General features: G+C 40.7%; 1 protein-coding gene across 1 annotated transcript; it reads left to right on the top strand.

The window, feature by feature from the left end:
* Positions 1-4,185: 4,185 nt before the first annotated feature.
* Positions 4,186-19,615, top strand: coq8b (coenzyme Q8B). Its single transcript, XM_061718998.1, has 16 exons — positions 4,186-4,306; positions 5,640-5,821; positions 5,936-6,089; positions 7,566-7,771; positions 8,204-8,270; positions 8,715-8,789; positions 9,186-9,305; positions 9,388-9,473; positions 9,567-9,707; positions 9,814-9,895; positions 15,223-15,316; positions 15,602-15,743; positions 16,494-16,601; positions 16,738-16,803; positions 17,575-17,661; positions 18,405-19,615. Coding segments are annotated over exons 1-16 (1,944 nt in total). The 5' UTR covers positions 4,186-4,305; the 3' UTR covers positions 18,738-19,615.
* Positions 19,616-20,497: the final 882 nt, after the last annotated feature.

The raw sequence follows: 20,497 nt of genomic DNA, 5'->3' as shown, positions 1-20,497 counted from the left end.
CATTATAAGGCGCACCTTCAATGAATGACGTATTTTAAAACTTTTTCCATATATAAGGTGCACTGCATTATAAGGCGCTACAGTAGAGGCTGGGGTTACGTTCTGCATCCATTAGACCAAGGGTCGGCAACCTGCAGCTTCGGAGCCGCATGCGGCTCTTTCATCCTTATCCTTAAAATAAATTACAAAAAAAAAAAAAAACTAAGTATTTAATTGAAGTGTATTTTATTTGTGTTAGTTGTTTAATATTTTAGTTCTAAATTTGAAGATTATTGTGATCTTGACATATTAGAATAAATATATTTTATTGTTTTTCATCGCTCCAAATAAACATCATACTCGCGAAAGCCGGTATACCCGCCAAAACGCCATCCATTCGTCGCGACTTTCAACCCCAGCAAGACCAAGTATGGAGAAATGTAAGAAAAGAAAAATATCTGAAGAAAATCGAACATTCAATGATGCCTGGGCAGATTAATTTGCATTTACCTCTGATGAGAGTGGCCTACCAGTATGCCTAATTTGTGGAGAAAAACTGTCTAACAATAAACGGTCAAATGTCGCAAGACATTTCAACAATACACACAGAGCCTTTGCTGAAAAATATCCAGAGGGAGAAGAGAGAAAAAAAGCTGTTTCAGAACTGATGCGGAAGGCTGATCTGACGAAAAATCACTTCAAGAAGTGGGTGAAGTTGCGGCTCAATATTGATCCATATATAAGGCGCACCGGATTATAAGGCGCATGGTCAGCTTTTGAAAAAATTGAAGGCTCTTAGGTGCGCCTTATAGTGCGGAAAATACGGTATACATATATATATATTTTTTATATATATATAACATATATATATAACATATATATATATATATATATATATATATATATATATATATATATATATATATATATATATATATATATAAATGAAGTATGGAATGAAGTACAGAGGGACTGTGGGGGGTCAGTCAGTGTACAATATCTGTGCAGTAACCAGGACAGTGCAATAACTTGCAATATTACACGACACTTTCTCTATCCATATAATTCTTTTTATGGCACTGCACTATTTATTTTTGTTTTTACCTTTTGTTTCTATTTTTTATCTTTATTTTTAATTTTTCATCTTTATATGGGTGTTTTGGCTTTTGAGGTGTTTTGTAAATGACAGTGCTGTGTGTGTGAGATGGAGATGTCAATTTCCCCAAGCGAACCTCCCAAAGGGATTAATAAAGTCATAAAGAATCTGAATACCGGTATGTGCTTTGAGCAACACTATGTCAGTCCAGCAGAGGGCCACATGCCACTGCATAGTGTGGTCATCCTGTATGTTAGTAATTACTAGTAAACAGTATTTCTTTTCCAGATATAAACAGATGCACATACATACTGTACACATGCACAGTATACATCTGGATGTACTTTATTGCAGTACACCCAGATGTATATTGTATTACAAGCTTATTACAGGCTTACAAATCCAGAGGCTTGAGGTAAAGAAATATCTGCAGTATTGTGACACACAACAAGACAAAGAAGAATCCCACTTTCCATTCAAACACCTACATTCTGAGAAGTGTTCCGAGAAGTGTTATGAAATTAGTACCTAAAATATATATATATATATATATTTTAGTACATTTACATTTAGTTAACGTTTGTTCAGTCAATTTCTCTAAGCACGGGGTCATAGTTTTGTAATTGTATTAAAGACATGCCAAAATCCTTTTTTTTTTTTTAATCAGAAATGCTTTACAAAGTTCTAACACCACAAAACACAGGCTAAACTATGTTGTTTTTTTTTTTTTTTAGAATCGCTCAGGTCCCTCAAGGACACCTTATTCACAAATCCTGTTACAAAGTTTCACACTTTTCCATGTGAAACCAGATGAACTTTCTCACTCACTCCTTTGTAGTTGGATTTTTTTAAATCAGTTTTCTCCCCATTTTTAAAACTAAACTGTAGTCTCAATCTAAGAAATCACATCATATCCATCTCTGGAAAAACACAAGACACCAAGAGTGTTAACTCCAGGCAACCTTACCAGAAAAAAACATATTTGCATATCCACACACATCACTGTGAGTGTCTCAGCCATGATACGTGGTTTTGAATGCACTAGAGATATATTTGTTAAAAAAAACACAACTTTTGTCAAATTGGGCTTAAATACACATACAAAGGCAATTGTTGGCATCTTCAATTTGGGTCTGACAGCCGAACTGTAGGGGTCTAAGTCCCATTTGATCAAGGGCCACAGCTGCTCCAATACAAGTCTCTCCAGGACCGTCATGACGTAGCAGGTCAATGTCACAAGTATGTAGTCCTTGGAGCCACTAGGATGCAATGTCTAGGAACAAGGCAGGATATTGTCCACAGCACAGGGGCCCCATGCAGACTCCGGCTCACACTGAAGACATGGTGAAGTACTCCACTGGCTCCACGCCCATGAGCACCCTGGGGCTTTAGTTAAGACCTTGGGTGGCCGAGTACAATTTACTTGGGGAAAAAGAGAGGAGGTGTGACTGGGCTATCAAAGGAGGATGAAAACCTGTGGGGAGGAGACGAGGGTATAGGAGACAGGAGTAGGGTTGATGGTGGTGTTGTGTCCCCCAGTGGGGTGCACTTTAAATTAAACTACGTGTGGTCTGTGGATTGCCTGAAATAAATAAATACAAAGTAAATAGTACACACTCACACAATACAGTCTACACAGATATGCTAATAGTAATAAGATTAACAAGGCTCTCATTTTGGTGTTTGCAACCCATGTTCTCCTCTGTTTTGTTGTTGCTGTTCAATATTCTTTCATTTGTTGTTTATGTGAGTTTTGAAGAAAAACCTGTTGAGTCAAAAATCTTTTTTATAGGTTTTCTTTCATGAGATTTTCCTCTGTTCACACAGTCCAGAGGAATGGGTTGTTAGCAACTCATTGCTCTGGACTGGTTTGTTGTCTCAGAACTCCATGCAAACTGAAGAGAGATTGAGATTAGGGCCAGATTTAATGTAAAATAGTGATTTGTGGTATAATAGGCAGTACTCGAGTTGAGGGGGGATGAGGGGGGATGGCATCCTCCCTGAAATAAAAACGGTCAAAATCATCCCCCCTGTAAAACTGCCATCCCCCCCTTTCCATCCCTTATGTCATTTCATCAATGGATGTGGTATTACTGCTATTTCAACACTTAGAGTCATCACCAGAAAAATAACATCAGAAAAATAACTTATTTGACAATTTTCACCTGTTTCAAGTAAATCTTCACTTGAAATAAGTAGAAAAATCTGCCAGTGGGACAAGATTTTTCTTCTCATTAAAAGCAAAAAAATCTTCCACCGGCAGATTTTTCTACTTATCTTAAGTGAAAATCTACTTGAAACAGGTGAAAATTGTTGTTTTTTCCAGTGATGAGTCTTGTTTTAAGTGTAATGAGATTTTTTTTACTAAAATGAAACATTTTAACTAGAAATAAGACAAATATTCTTGTTAAGATTTTGAGTTTTTGCAGTGATCCATTTTACTTATCCTGTGAAGGACAGAGTCGTATTGATAAGTTCAGAAAACTGTTTTTTATTTTTGTGTTTTGATGTATTTGATGTAAGCCCAGTGGATATTTAAAGCTTACAGAAGGCTGCATTTAACTGCTGCTATGTCATTCCTGCAGTATTTCTGCAGGTGTTTTGGTCAGTGCTATCATTTGTAATATATTATATTATTTGTAATCAGCACAAATCATCTGTCCCCATATGATCAAATCCACCACCCCCCAATTTTTTTTTACAACTCGAGTTCTGATAATAGGGCATAAATTCGACTCATAAAAGGTATTCAAACTTTGTTCATTTAGTGGGACCGAAAAAGCTGAAAATGGGTCAGACAGAAACATGCAGACAATTAATACAGATTAAAAAAAAATAAAAAATACTACGGCAGCTCGTTTTTGAATTGAGAATGCAACAAATTCCAGCCTGTAAACATAAATATGTCCTGTTTGATAACTGCACCGCGCATACACGTGCATGCAGGAACCACAACGCTCATTGGATGCTTGTTCCACTTCTGGTACGCCTTTGATTAGACAAACAGACCCGATAGGTGTTCGTCCTGTGACGTTGTGTGCTCCCATTGGCTAATAGAACCCCCCACGTGACCTAGTCGTCTCAGCCCCGCCCACCTACACTTGATTGGATGTCTCTCCTGTCAGTCAAGGTTTAACTTCCGGGTGTGGAGTCGTTGTAAAACAGATTGCATAGAGCTGCAAAAGGACAAACCCTGTGAAAAAAAAGCTTTGTAATACATCTTCGGGGAAAGTAAGTCTCCCTATTTGTTATCAAGATAGTTGAAACGAGTTTTCATCGAGTTTTAAACTCTGGGTTTAAGTGTGAAGCTTTTTGCCTGCTGGATATAGAATATATATATATGTTTTGAGCGTCATTCTGCTGCTGCAGATTATTGTTGACATCAGCTGAGTTTCAGCCTGAATCATTTAGGAACCAGATATGGAGGTAGTTAACGTGTCTGTGAGGATAGAGGTATAATCCATCTGTAGATTTCCTCTTAATGAGTATTTATAATCTCACACGTGGTTATGACACGTCTTGAAACAGGAGCATCCAAGGTTAAACCTCCAACCGAGGAAAAGGAATCCTGGTTTTTTATATAATGGACTTTTATATAATGCAATTTTAGCATTTTTATTTCTTCTCATATTGCTTAAAATGTGTGTTTTGGAACAGGAGACACATCTGGCATGCTTTTATAAATGGTCACTTTATAATAATAATAATATTCCAATATACATTTAGGTGAGAATCAAGTCTTTTGTATTATTTGTTGTGAATTAAACTTCACATCATTGGCAAAAGTCTCAGGCCAGTCTGAGGAAATCTTAAGGCTTAAATGTGCAGTGATTAGTTTCATTTTCTTGCAGCATTTGGTGAAAAATCCAAGCATTGATTTTCCCTCTTAATAGGGATGAAGCCATCACATCTAGGTTGAAGTCTTAATGTCGTTTGGCAGGGTTTTCAAGCTATATTATGTATTGTAGATAGTATGATACATATATTCCATGCAATCATACATTGTCAAATGTTTATGTCAAACCACCACAGGGTGGCTAACTGGAGAGACCTGTTGACATTTACCCTAACGACATGTCAGATGCTCCACTTGGTGTTTTTAGCGTGGGATAACACTTCAACAACACCCCATTCCAAATTGCCCCAGTGTTTGTTTTCTGTTAGCAAAATGACCAAATACTCTTAAAATAACATAGATCCCCTGTGTTGTTAAGAGTGACGTGTTGTCTTTGAAACTACAATCTGTTTTTATCTGTTTACAGTGTTCCAACTTTTTTTGGAAACAAGACTGAATTAGACTTTCGAGCAGCAACGGTAGTGTCTAGAGAGCTTTCAGATCACTGGGAAATTCCCACAATGGGACACATTTAACCCAATTTCTAGTTGAACTAGCAGTGGTCTGCCATTTGCACGGCGCCCGGGGAGCAGTAAGGGTTAAGGGCCTTGCTCAGGGGTTGACCTCGGTTGCAATCCAGGGGCTTGAACCTGGGTCCTCCGGACTCTTATAATATTATAATCTTACAGCATGTAATTGTCTTGTTCTCGTGTCCCTGTGTGTTTACAGTGATGCTGTCAGAAGTCCTGCAGGTGCTCCGTGGAGCTGGTAAAGTGGGCTCTGCCCTGGTCGCCACTCAGGGAGAACAGCTCCGGTTCATGGCCTGCAACTCCTCTCTGGGTGCAGGAGTCCAAGCTGCTCAGGATGTTGTAGAAGGACTGGTGACCACAGTTTTTGGAGGCACCAGTCAGGTGAATTAATTAACAAATGCAATGAAAATAAAGTCACGGTTCAATAGAATCTTTGACAAAAACAAGTGGTTGGATAAATGCCTGATCCAGCTATATTGTTTGTTGGTGTTGCAGCAATCTATAAAGGAGGATGTGTTTCCGGATGCTGAGGGCTGGGAAGATATGGACCCTGATGAAGCAGCAAAGTGGGCTGTGGGGTCTGAATTCCCTCCCGATGCCATGGAGCAAAGCCAGACAGGAGGTGGACCTGCAGCCGGCATGCATACAGGTACTGTCACACTAAGCTGGTAGATGTTTGTATCAAGTATTACCAAGGAAAATGATAGGTTTGAACTCCAGCGAGAGGTTTCAAATTATATTGAGAAAATATTCAAGGTGTACTTTGGCTGGGAAGGTAACAAACTGTTACCGTTAATTATTATCTGCAAAGTGCATGTGGACAACAGTGTCCACAATCCCCGAAAGAAATTTTGAATGCTCAGATCACAGGGGAGGACAGTTTTAACTCTATTTATATTTATTAGTAATGCATTTTCTGTACTGAGTCACTAATGTCCTGCACAGAATCATTTTTACTTTTAATGCTGCACCACCCATGAACCTGAAGATCATTACAGACAATTTGTAAGGATTTAAGTGAACTTTACGTGCTGAGACAAAAATCCGACCACTGAACTGTAACGTGTGTTTGATCTATTAAAAGGTATTAAGTTACGTTACTTAACACAATACATTTATGTCATGTTCTCCTGGATGGCATTGATGCATTTCATATTAGTACCAAAAGTATTCGTTCACCAAAGCTTGTAATTAAAAGAATAAAACTAAAATAAATAAAGGGGGGAAAAAAGCCACAAAAGTAAAACATGTTGTAACAAGTTGCTCGTCATTATTCCTCAAACTAACCCTCATTCCATATTTACATACATGGATCACAGGTGTCATGTGTCATAAAGTAGATGCCTTATTTACTCCACCTGGTAAAGGTACTGGGTCGTTTGTTGGATTTCTCACTGTTGTTATTATGCCTAAAAATGTGCAGTCTTTCTTTTCCCCACTCAGTGTTTGCCTCGAGTGCGTTATCTTTTTATTTTAACTTCGCAAAGGACTTCAGTGTAGAGACATTGTGTGCCAGAAAATTTAGATAAATGTGAAGTGCTGAACAGTGTTATCTTACCATGCTTTTACTACACACTTCATACTTCTTGTACCATTTCAAATTAAAATTTCTTCTGAACTTAAATTGAAGGAAACCCTTTGGTTAGCTCGTTGGCCTGCCTTCCAATCCTGGTCCAGCACATGGTGGAATGGATTTTATTAAAATGTGTCATCAAAGTCGGGCCTCTCAATAGCTTAGCGCGGCCCCAGTTATTGAGAGGCCCGACTTTTAATGAAATTCTCATCAAGGTAATCAGGCAGGAAGATTTTATGACAATAGCTGTCACTTTGAACATTGAAGGTACAGAAAATTGGGAAACAGAGAATAATCATTCTAATCTTAGTAAGCTTTGGCTTTTGCATGCTTAAATGAGCCGTGTTACAGAATCATGCGGCACCATCAATCGCCGCAGACACAATGATGGTACCCTTCACTGTTCTGCCTTTGTGCCTTACAGACAGAATCCATGTGCAGCAGTCCCATGCTGCACAGCCTCTGAGAGAGACTTTTATAGGTGTGACATCATAAGAAGAAGCTTATTTTGACCTTGATGTTCAGGTTCAGTAAAACATCTCTCTGTTCTAGGGGGTTATCCTAATCCAGGGTCTGCAGCGGGAGGGCCAGGCTGGCAGGGGCAGAGTTCTCGCTTCCTGCACACTGCCGCCAGCCTGCAACGGTACTATTATCAGACGAGGTCTCTCCACAGCACTGTGGTGGCCAAACTCACACCAGAGGACATCAAGAAGGCCAGGGAGGCCAAGCAGGCCCTGGTGAAACCGGTCAGACAAAAGGTTGGTTTAAGGACTCGCTTACAGACGACTTGCAGTGGAGATAGTTGAAATGTTTAGAATCGTAGTAGAGCACATCATTTACTTGATGTCTTCACTTGATGGCTAATGCTTAAGGAGAGACTGTAAAGAGGCGATGGTTTTACTTTAATGAGGTCATTTAATACCTGATGATTTAAAAGCAATCTTTTCGATAAGTTTTGGAGGTGAAGTTTTCATCTAAGTACTTTTCTTAGCTCCTAGAATATTTTTAGAAATATGTCTCTGTGTTCAGATCATGACTGTGTGTGTGTGTGTATACTTACTTGGTGATGTACACATTTCTGTTTCTTTAAATCATATTTATAATCTGTTTTTTTTTCTGTCTTGGGGCCAAAATGTCAACTTGCCTCTTTCAATTTACAAGTGATGTTTGTTTATATTCATTTTCTGTAGCTGAGTGACCACGCCAGAGAGAGGAAGGTCCCTGCTACAAGAATCAGCCGGCTCGTTAATTTTGGGGGTAAGAAATATGTGTGTTCTTATATGTAAAGTGGTTTGGATTGGTTCCTCCTGGATTTGTAGTTGTGAACGTTGTCTGAACTTTCTGTTGCTCCTGCATGATCAGCTGGGCACATTAAAGCAGAGGGTCTCGGCAAAAATACTGATGCCTTCGCATTGCTCATTATAATCCTTGTAACACATAAGAAACAACAAGTTTCAGAGAGTGGATTTACATCATGGACTGCTTGTTTTTGAGTGATGGCCAATAAGTTATTGGTCCAGACAGAGTCAGGTTTTGGATGGATAAGATAATTTTGAAGCCAAACAATGTTTGTCTAAAAAATGAAACAAAATAACAACTGAAACGTTTCTCGGTGTCCTCAACGGCAGAATTCCTCTTAAGTGGTGAAAAACTACTGTCCTAACTTGCTTGGATGGCAATGTAAATGTCTTTCTGCTTCAGGACTGGCTGTAGGACTGGGGGTTGGTGCCATTGCAGAAGTGGCAAAGCAGTCACTGGGAGGCAAACAAAAAGGAGGTAAAGTGTTTTTTTGTTCTTTCCTTCGTGTGTGTGTGTGTGTGTGTGTGTGTGTGTGTGTGTGTGTGTGTGTGTGTGTGTGTGTGTGTGTGTGTGTGTGTGTGTGTGTGTGTGTGTGTGTGTGTGTGTGTGTGTGTGTGTGTGTGTGTGTGTGTGTGTGTGTGTGTGTGTGTGTGTGTGTGTGTGTGTGTGTGTGTGTGTGTGTGTGTGTGTGTGTGTGTGTGTGTGTCACTGATAAGTTTGATTAGCTGTTACTGAAGCAACGCTGCAACAATTTTCAAGTTCTGTGGGATCAGAGCCTTGCGCTGAAGCTTGAAGAAAATTCCTACCATAAATGGGTCGTGCTGCAGGATGTTTCTTACGTGCCTGTATGTCCATGTGTGCGGTGTTTTGCAGACATGAAGGCCGTGCTTGATTCACCCTTCCTGTCCGAGGCCAACGCTGAGAGAATAGTCAAGACACTGTGTAAGGTTCGGGGAGCTGCTCTGAAGATAGGCCAGATGCTCAGTATACAAGGTAGGCTCTGCAGCAGCAGTCCACTGTGTGACGATGTCACGCTTTCCTTCCTCTTAACTTCTCCAACCACTTGCCTTTTCAGATAACTCCTTCATCAACCCTCAGCTGCAGAAGATCTTTGAGAGGGTTCGGCAGAGTGCAGACTTCATGCCCACGTGGCAAATGAACGTAAGTGCAATGTCACCCTGACATGGCTGCTCAGTAAATGGCGTCAAAAGCCTGAAAGAAAGATTTGCAGCATTTTTTTTTTTTCTGATGCAGAAAGTTCTGGAGGAGGATCTTGGGCCTGGTTGGAGAGAGAAGCTCTCGTCGTTTGAGGACAAACCATTTGCTGCCGCTTCAATCGGCCAGGTGCATCATGCGGTTTTAAAAGATGGAAGAGAGATCGCTATGAAAATCCAGGTAGGATGCACACACGCACACCATTTTATTTGTTTTTCCTCTCATCCTTCACAACCTCTTTCAGTATCTACACTTATTTGTCTGCTTGTTTGTGCATTTGCCACAGTACCCTGGGGTGGCAGAGAGCATCCAAAGTGACATCAACAACTTGATGTCGGTGCTGAAAATGAGCATTGTCCTGCCTGAAGGTAACGTGAACATTTGGTTCAGTTTTGGTTTGTTTATTTAATCATTTTCAGTGTGTCAGGCATTATTTCTGCACACACGTAAGTACAACTTTCAGATAAACCAAAATACACATCGATGATACCCCAAAACTCAATTAAACATAGACCAGGGACAAGGTATGGAGAGTATTAAAAGTGAACAAAAAAGTTAGGGAAGGTGGGAGAAAAAAAATTCTGGAGAAATTGTGAGACTTAAAGCAGCACTATGTAACTTTTCCACCTTAATATCATATTTCCAGAGTCATTGTGATAGTACATGAACTTCCAACAGGTTTAATGAACCTCTGTCATGGTCTGAGGGGTCTGTATCGCCTTCACTGGCACTATGTAACTTTGAGGAGCATGGTAGGAACCCTGCCACACTAAAAAAACTACACATTTTTACGGCTTTGACTGCTTTACGGCATACGTCACTTCCCCCTCCTTCCCGATTCGTAGTCGAGACGAAAATGGGCGGGGCTTGGAGCGCAGAGCTCAGTAGAAGCTGGTGTTGAGCTGAACGCGGAGCTGGTATCATGGCCGAAGCAGCGAAAAATCAGAAGAAAATAAAAGTTTTATCGGAGGAGGCGAAAAAAAGAAAGAGGGAGAGTAACAAGCTAAATGCCCGGACAACAATAAACATTGGCCCGGTGTCGTGCCAAAAAGTGATTGCGTGCCAGAATCTGATTTCTGGCCGCGGGAGCGCGCACAGCAGCCCGTTGAGCGATTACGTTTAAACGTAAGATTTTCAGATTATGAAGCTTAAGAATTAGATCAAGTCATATTTAGGCAGAAACAACTTTTCATTAACTGTATTTGGCCTTCAATCAATTTTTGGCAGGTGAAAATGCCTATTTTGTGTTGTAAAAGAGTTAAAAGCAATCTTGTGAGCTCTAGTGTTTATATTATGCAGCTCAAGAATGAGATCAAATCATATTTAGGTAGAAACAACCTTTCATTAACTGTATTTGGCCGTCAATCAATTTTTAGCAGGTAAAAAGACCCATTTTCAGGGGAGAAATCAGATTCTGGCAGGCACGACACTGGCGTTCACTCGCTGGCATGAGCTGAAAGACGAGGAGGGATGTCCGACCGATGGGGATTTATGGGGATAAAACAAGACACAGAATTGTTATGATACAAATGTAAATGTAGAGTTCTATGTTCAATAAGAATAAAAATTGTTTTCACATTCATCTTGGGTTTTGGTAATTCTAAAATTACTGACAATATCAACAACATACACAGAATAATAATAGTGATCATAAAATTGTGTAATTGGCAATGAGGAAGCTTTATAAAATAATAATACAATTGAATAGAATTACAGCACTAGAGGAAAGAATGCAATGCAAAGAACATGTATAGAACATTTCTACTATTTTTTTACTGTAAAATTGTGCACTACTAATTTATGACGAAGTCCCTCTAAAAAATGTGACAGGAAAAAAGGTGCCGTAGAACAAAACCAGAGCGCATTATCAAATGCACGCGATGGGGACGGGAGTTTTCCGGCAGTACGCGCTGGTGCTCATGGGAAACGTAGTGCTCTTTCTGGTAAAGCACTACCGCTTTTGTCCAAAGGAGCTGCCAAACTCAACAAAAGCTGAAAGTTACATTGTGCTGCTTTAAGATAATATAATGAAAAAACAAAAAAAAAAGAACACACGGTGGGTCCTCGGGAATTAGATCAGTCACAAACCTGTGTTGAGGGGAAATATTGTATCAGAAAGTAGTTCATGCCCCTACAGATAAACTCAAAGCAGCATGGGAGCAGGACTTAGGGCTTCCCTTATCGGAGGATACCTGGGAGTCCATACTCAAACTGGTTAATACAACCTCCCTGTGCGCACGTCACTGCTTAATTCAGTTTAAAGTGGTACACAGGGCTCATATTTCCAAAGCAAAGTTATCCTCCATGTACCCAGATATTAGTCCATACTGTGTAAGATGTAAAGTAGCAGAAGCCTCTCTCATCCACATGTACTGGTCCTGCCCATGTCTAAACAAATACTGGATGGAAGTATTTCATACTCTCTCTCTGGTGCTTAAAATCAGATTAGAACCAAACCCACTGACTGCCCTGTTTGGGGTCATGGAGGGAGGAAGGAAGTTAACCACTGCACAGAGGCACACTTTGTCTTTTGCCTCCCTTTTGGCTCGTCGGGCAATTCTGTTCAGGTGGAAGGATCCCTTCCCTCCTACTCGTGCACAATGGCTGGAAGACATCATGTCCTGCTTAAAACTGGAGAAAATTAGATACTCGCTTCAGCAATCAAATAAGTTCCAGAGTGTGTGGGGACCTTTTCTAGAAGCATTCCAGACCCTGTGAACTATACTTCATATTTCTTTCGTATTCCTAGTGCAGGCTTTTGATGTTAGAATGACCTCATATTGTGATTAGTAATCTGGCAGTAACATGGGAGGGATTAGTTTGGTCTGTAGTTTGTTTTTGTTATTGTTCTATTTCTTTTCATACTGTTTAATTGTTTTTTATATTTTGTACACTGGTGTATGCTCTGATCAACATGCCCATGCCTACTCAAAATCTTTGTAATTAACATTCAGCATTTCACCTTTGTTACTTTTGTGAAAATTTCTATAAAAAGATCTTGAATTAAAAAAAAGAAAGTAGTTCATGACAATCAGGAAAATGTTTTTAATTGTCAAAGCACAAAAACCTAAATGCAAGTTAAGCCATACCATGAAAAGAAAACCCATTCTGTGTAATGTACGAATGTATCCAGTATTATAATTAATTTAGACCACGAGGGGGCGCTATAGTTGCAGGTAGAAAACAAAAAAGCTGTGTTTTAACAAAAGCGCAAATCTGCATTTAAACAAATGTAAAGCATCAAAACGACCAAACTTAATACCATCAATTACTGTTACCGTAATAATAATTTCGGTGTGTCTTCAGTTTATGTGTGAAGGACTTTAATAACGTTTCATGATGAAAAATCAACAACTGATGAATCAGAAACTTCTGGTAGATGAACTGTATTTCCAGAAACAACATTTCAAACAGTCCTCAAAGGAGGCTCATTTTGATCAGTCAGTGTCAGTGGCTGCACTTCTTTTCAAGCTTTTATTTGTAACAGAGGAATGAGTGGAGAGAGATGGGAGCAACGGTACAGAGAGGTGTAAAAATATTCCCGTCTCTCGAGATGTGACCAAATCTGCTACAGCGTATGTTTTATTTAGAGCAGGGGTTCCCAACCTTTTTTGCGTCAAGGACCAGCAGAAGTATAAACAAAAAGCTCAGGGACCGGTTGACAATTTATGTCAATTTTAATAAACATTTTAGAAAAAAACAATGCCTTTTAAAATGCAGGCTATCATCAGCGACGTTAGCTGATGTTGTGGCCTTTAAAACTTGCTTCTGCAAATCTAACTCACGTTTTTTCCTTTTGAAAAAATCCACTGGTTTGTCTTTGAGAGAAGGATGTTTTGTATTTAAGTGTCTTTGAAGCTTGGATGGCTTCATTGCTTCGTTGGCGAGCGTTTCTCCACATAAAATACATAGTGGGTTTGGCGCCTCCCAATCGCCCGTTGCAACAAATCCGTATTTTATATACATAATGTCGTACTTGCGATTAAAGCTTTTGCTTTTCTTTTTGGTAGGATTTTCCACTTGTTCATCACTATTTCTTTTACTCGAACAACCAGTAAAGAAACGGCTCATGGAGGTTTGCTGAGGTCCGCTCATCTCTGCAGCAGACTGAACCTAACCTGCAGCACCTGTGCATGGCGCTGTTCAGTCCGGTCAGGTACCAGAACTTATTGTCCGCCAAGCCATGACAGGGCTGCCACATTTCGATTTATACAAGTTTTGGATGAAATTATATGACAAAAAAATGCAAAAATTGTTTTCTTAAATTTAGTATGAGGTTGCTTTTATTATGTGGCAAATAATAATAAACACGAGAAAGATGGGTATTTCAATGAAAAATAGATATTTTATTCAACTTTGCTGCTGTCATTCATGCAGGGAGATACCTAAAACATGCTGGATAGGTCTTTCCAGGACCGGAGTTGGAGACCCCTGTATTATGCTCTTATTTATTTATGTAATAATATACAGGTGGAGGTCGGAAAATTTCAATATATTGCAAAACTTCATTCGTAGTAAATTCAACTTAAGGTGAAACAAATATTATTTGCCACTACATACAAAGTGAGATATTTCAAGCATTTATTTGTTATAATTTTGATGATTAGCCTATGGCTCACAGTTTATGAAAACCCCAAATAAAAAATCTCAAAAAATTAGAATATATTATGAAATCATTAAACAATTCAATCATCAAAATTATAACAAATAAAGGATTAACATATATTGCTTTGCCTGTAATTAGACTATGTATAATGTACATGTATTACGTGGTCTGATAACCATCTCCCGACGAATATTTAATTCTCTGCGCATTAATTCTGCACCTTCATCAATTGTGTCTTCATCAAAAGGACATGCCATGTTCGTGACAATGGACTTCTAATATATATATATACTGACTCTGTTTTTAATGACAGACGGCAGAACTTCGCCAAAACTCGCCTGCTGACTGAATGAATGAGGAAATCAAATGTGCGTGTGGCTCTGAAAGAGGCGGAGACGCAGAAAAACTCCAGGTTTCACGATATAAACCTGGTCCCGACCAGGTTAGATTCAGAGCGTCTGTTACTACGGTAACTGACCGAGAGCTTAAGTTACCTCTCTTTGTGAAACAGGCTAGAGTTACCTCTCTTTCTCTGGTTTGAGTTACCTCCCTTTGTGAAACGGAAAACTCAGAGTTTCCCTCATTTCAGGGTTAACAGACTCCGAGTTTTCACTAAACCTGCTTTGTGAAACGGACCCCTGCTCACGACTGAGTCTCAGGTGCGGGGAGACGCAAAAAAGAAAAAAAAAAGCTGCGCTGAGACGTCCTGCAGCGCAGCTGTCGGCAGAGATTGTATGAGGTGAAGTGAAGTGAGATGCCTCACTCCATTGGGAAAAAACCGTCTGGTGACAATTGCCGACAATTTTGATTATCGCTTTTTGTCGACAACGTCGGCGAATCGTTGCAGCCCTAATTATGATCGGAACACAAGCCATTCCACGGCCCGGTAGTAACGGCTCTACGGCCCGGTACCGGTCCGGGGACCGGGGGTTGGGAATCACGGATTTAGAGTAGCCTCTAGTTTTATTTTTATTCCAGCAGCTTCATCATTTAAATTCAAATGAGATTGGCTGTCCGCGTTTAGAGACGAGACCCTGTATGTTTTCTTTGCCTTTCAGAGTTTTTTTTCCCCTTGTTTTTCTTGTGCAGGTCTGTTTGCAGACAGCAGTTTGGAGGTCCTTCAGAGAGAGCTGGCGTGGGAGTGCGACTACAAGAGGGAGGCAGAATGTGCCAAGAAGTTCAGGTAGACTCTTCTGACTTATTCCACCTTAAACAGCCTGGTTTGTCATCAGACCTTTCCACTGCCCTAAAATATGTACTGTGCCAGGTCTGCTTTCTGCTACTCTCAATTCCTAAATGGTTTGTCTCATTTAAGATAGAAGGATCTTTTATTTGTTTTACGTCTTCATTATCTGTATTTAACCGTGAAAACAAGAATATAAGCCACAACTGCTTACCATCTATGTAAATGCTTTAATACTGTCATATTTTTCTGTCTCTTCCTGGAACATGTGTATCTGGCCTCCAGGTCACTGCTGGAGGGCGACGAGTTTTTTCAAGTCCCAGAGGTGATTGATGAGCTATCAGGGCGCAGGGTGCTCGCCATGGAACTGGTGCAGGGAGTGCCGCTGGACCGCTGTGTGGACCTGGATCAGGAAACCAGGAACCAGGTACCGTTTTACTCAAACTACTTTACTTTACTTTTACTTGTGCTGTATTTCATTCACTGAAATGAGGGTAATTGAGGGTAATACAGTGAATGTGTTATTGGGCTTTTAGTAAAACAGCAATATTAATATATCTGACAGAGTCACATACAGTAGGAAAGAAAGTCCATTAAAGTAGGTTAAAAACAACCCAAACAAGTTTACAAATATATAATTTGTGCTTATTTATGTTACAAATGTTTGTGAGTAGCAAATGTCCATTGGGATCGCTTCATTAAGCCGATCAGCTGCTGTTATGTAAACATGCAGCGTTTTGCAGTAAAGACTGAGCTATTGTACATTTATGTGCAGTCAGCACATAAGTCCTGCTAACATCTTCCACTGTTTCCTTGTAAACAAAACACCGATCAACACTTATCTTGATGCCAAACATCGCAGCACACAAACTTACACGATTATTACACGACTTATTATATACTTGACGTCCAAATATTTTCATCAAGGGCAGAAATTGTTGTTTGGATTCCTTGACATGTTTCTAATTTGGGATCCTTTTCCTTTTTAAAATATGAATTATGATATTTCAATTGAAATTGTTTGGGATCGGTCTCTGTTCTTTCAGTGGGTTAGCTGCTGGTAACTATTCAGCAAATCCTGAAATACAGGGAGAGGAGACGGTGTTACGCCTCAGATAATATCTGAACTATGTGGTCAGCATCTCGGCAGTAAACTCAACTCTCTTCTTCCCCCCAGATCTGCTTCAATATCCTCCAGTTGTGTCTGAGGGAGCTGTTTGAGTTCAGATTCATGCAGACGGATCCCAACTGGGCCAACTTCTTCTACAATTCAGACACAAACAAGGTGAGGAGGAACCCACCCCGCGGCAACGATCGGCTGGCGCAGAAAGCTGTGATTTTTAACTTTTATTGATTGATTTTTCTTCAGGAATGTCATGATATAGAGCAGATTTTTGACACTTGTGTAACTGTGCGTTTAGGTCATTCTCTTAGATTTTGGAGCGTGCAGAGGATACCCAGAGGCCTTCACAGACGACTACGTACAGGTATGCTGATTCTAAATTTATCAGACGTCAGTAAGCAAAGATCAAAACATGATTTATGCAACAAGATTTCTGTGAATAATTCACCATCAGAGCCGCATGTGCGGCTGTAGCTGCTGGGACCGCAGAGAAACCCGGCCCGACCGGGATGCTGGGCTGACGTTTCCAGAGGCTCTTATTTATATTTGACCTCCTCTTGATCTGAACATAAAATTAACTTGAAGCCTTTTTAGAGCGAAAGGTTAGATAAAAACCATAAATAAGCCCAAACGTTACTTGAATGTCTCGTTGTTTGTGCAGAAGGACATTTATCAAAATATTTTCTGACAACATCATCACAAGTTCATCAGCGGACCATGACAGCATCTCATTTACACGTTCCCGTTAGTTGCTAATTATAACACAACAGTGCATTTAAACAGTTTGCTATAAATACAACAAACATGTCATTGAGCCAGTAATAGTTTCATAATTATGCGTGCGCTGGGAATGGGAACAAGGTCTGGTTTCCTGTGATCTAACACTGTGTTGCGGTGCAGAACCACACTGAATTTAAAGTTCCCTTTTTTTTGTGGAGTCACTTCACCCTTGTAGGGTATAAAAACCTGGATTCCAGGTATTGTGCCAAAAGAAAAGACTTGTACTACAGCAAGGGAACTAAACCAATAAAGACCTCAGGAAGTTTTTTTTTTTTTTTAAATATCCAATTCCTACTTTAAATAAACATGATTACTGCATGCATGTAATGCATTTAACCGCGCGTCATGTGTTCAGGTGGTTCACGCAGCCTCTATTGGTGATCGGGACACCGTTCTGTCCAAATCCAAGGACCTGAAGTTCCTCACAGGCTTCGAGACGAAGGTGGGTGTTTTTCACTTGCTGCTGCTCTGCTGGTTAAGTGTATGATTTATTTTCCCGTCTCCTCTGTATTCTCCATTTACTTCTGTTCCTTGTGCTTGATGCTGCGTCCCTGTATCCCAACTATCCTCTTTCTCTAAACCAGGGGTCGGCAACTCGTGGCTCCAGAGCCGCATGCGGCTCTTTAGCGCCGCCCTAGTGGCTCCTGGAGAATTTTTCAAAAATGTTTGACCTTTTTTTTTCCTTTTTTTCTTCTTTTTTTCTCTTTTTTCTCTGTTTTTTCTTCCTTTTTCCTTTCCTTTTTAATCTCGACATTTCGACTTTTTTCTCAAAATTTTGACTTTTTTCTCGACATTTTGACTTTTTGCTCAAGATTGTACTTCAACATTAATCTCGACATTTCGACTTTTTTCTCGACAATTCGAGTATTTTCACGAAATTCTGACTATTTCCTCAACATTTCAACTTTTTTCTCAACATTTTGATTTCGCCTTTCGCCATTTTCCTTCATTCTAAGGCTTATACATACAAGACTTTTCATTTTTTGCGGCTCTTTCAACATTTTGGGTTGCCGACCCCTGCTCTAAACACATTCATCTTCTTGTCGAGGAATAAGTAATTCGATTTGATTTGCTTTGTAAATGTCGGGAGTGAGCGCTGTAAGTGGCTCATAGCGTTTCCTCCAGGTGTCGTGCAGCGTGGCGTTTATTCTGTCCCCACTAACGCCTCTCCCTGTTCTCCACCAGGCTTTCAAGGATGCCCACGTGGAGGCTGTGATGATCCTGGGTGAGGCCTTTGCCTCCTCCGAGCCCTTCGACTTCGGCATCCAGAGCACCACTCAGCGCATCCAGAACCTTGTCCCCGTCATGCTGCGCCACCGCCTCACGCCGCCCCCCGAAGAGACGTACTCCCTGCACCGCAAGATGGCCGGCTCCTTCCTCATCTGCTCCAAACTGAAGGCACGCATCTCCTGCATGGAGATGTTCCTGGACGTGTACAACTCCTACAACCAGAGGAGGCAGGCCCAGCAGGCCCCGCAGGCCCCGCAGGCCCAGCAGGTGCTGCAGGCCAGTGCTTAGACTCTGAGTTGACACCGTCGCTTTGAAAGAACATTTTCAGAGTTGACTTCGAGGACGGAAATGAGACACCGGTTCGCTCTCTCCATGTCGGTGTGCTACTGATCGTGCAGGCGTGCTCTCGTGAGGATCAGGCGTGTTTATGACTTCCTCTGCTCATCTGCTATCTACACTTCACCAACCTCATCTTGAAGCTGTATGGGAGATCACAATATTCTGTTCACCGTCTCCCTGAAATGAGACGCTGGTGCTGTATAGAGGAAAAATTATGGAACTGTAACAAATATAATTGAATTGCAGTGAAAATGAAGCGAGTAACTTATCTTTAAGCCCCAAAAAGGCTGTTATTGATTAATCTATACGTTCTATTGTTCCTATAGCTGCAAACGCACAAATATACAATTTTTTCAGAAAGGCGGGATGTATATTTCCTTTGTCTTGGCTAATATGAACTCATTCCAGCTATAACTCACTTTGACAGCGAGGTCCACCAGATTTCCAGAAGCATGAATATCCACCGTCTCTGGTGCACACAATAAGCTCTGCACTGAATAGATGTTGCAGCCAAGTGCACTTCTTTGTTAGAAGTACCTGCAGCCGGATGAGATGGTGGATAAAGCCTTCACCTGAATGCGATGGCCGCCAGACTCGATGTTCAGATAATCAGAGGAATTAGACCATCTAATGGAGCCCCGCTGAAATAAATGGCCTTGCATTGTAAAGTGCACTTGATGTAAAATTCCAGTGCTCTCATTTTAAACCTGTTGCCACCGGTTGATTGCAGACATTTGTACCATCTGTTTCCTATACTACAGTGTGTGGTGCATGGCTTTTTCTTTTCTTTTTTCTTTTTTTTTTATTAATAAAGTCTGGGAGTTTTCTTTTCTTGGTGTTGCTTACCGACAGGTGTCGAGGCCACGAGCCAAGGGTTTTTATTCCCCTGCTTCATATTGATCATTTCGTGTCAGATTTAGACCTGTTTGGGAAATATAACGCCATATTTGGCCTCCTCTGTTTCCCTAAAGTTGTCTTGTATTGACATTTGTGAGCACTGGTGGTCGTCGTGTGCAGTTGCTGAGGTTATAGTGGCATTGATGGGTCTGTGTTTGCAGCGGCTATTTCGGTTTCAAGCCGGTGCTGCCAATTTAGGTTCCAATCAAGCTATTAGAGCACAGCTGAGCTGCCTGGGGGCGGCGGAGGAGGAGGGGGAGGAGGGGTGAGGCTCTCACTGGCGGTATAAAAATCTGATGGATGACAGTACAGCCTTTTACTGTACATCTCCATTAGGACTTACAGTTAGCATCCCTCCCCTGCACCCCGTCATTCATCTGCTGAGCTTTTCCTGAGCTGAGGTTCGCTTCTACACTACATCAAAACCCCCAGTTTATTTTCTCTGGGTTTTGGGAACCCGCCACAGTTAATGACCGCAGCACATGTTGAGAGAAGAAGAAAATAAAGCACATTCTTTTCTTGTACTTTCACCCGACGGAAAGTTGGAGCTTTTCTCTGCATGAAGCTGGAGTCGGTTCACTGGAGCAGAATCGGCTCCTTTTTGATGTCAGTCCCAGATGTTTTCACTGAGGCTCACATGGAACGGTGAGAGGCCACTTCTCCCAAAACCAGCTCATTAATAAAACTCAAAACATGGTCTGCATGAGGTGATGGCTCAGAAACATGCATGTTTTGATCCTGTTAATAACTACTGAATAAATGAACCGTGTGCTGTTGCCAGCCTCATTTTTCATTCCCTCAATAATTGATAA

The sequence above is a fragment of the Cololabis saira genome, chromosome 4 (assembly GCF_033807715.1).
Source record: "Cololabis saira isolate AMF1-May2022 chromosome 4, fColSai1.1, whole genome shotgun sequence".
Lineage (NCBI taxonomy): Eukaryota > Metazoa > Chordata > Actinopteri > Beloniformes > Belonidae > Cololabis > Cololabis saira.
Note: the sequence above shows the minus strand (reverse complement) of the source record. Positions and strands in the feature narration are given on the sequence as shown.

Coding starts and splice junctions, on each gene's coding strand:
- coq8b (XM_061718998.1), top strand. Junction 7,772..8,203: donor TGAAACCGGTCAGACAAAAG/GTTGGTTTAAGG, acceptor CATTTTCTGTAG/CTGAGTGACCACGCCAGAGA. Junction 9,474..9,566: donor TGCCCACGTGGCAAATGAAC/GTAAGTGCAATG, acceptor TTTCTGATGCAG/AAAGTTCTGGAGGAGGATCT.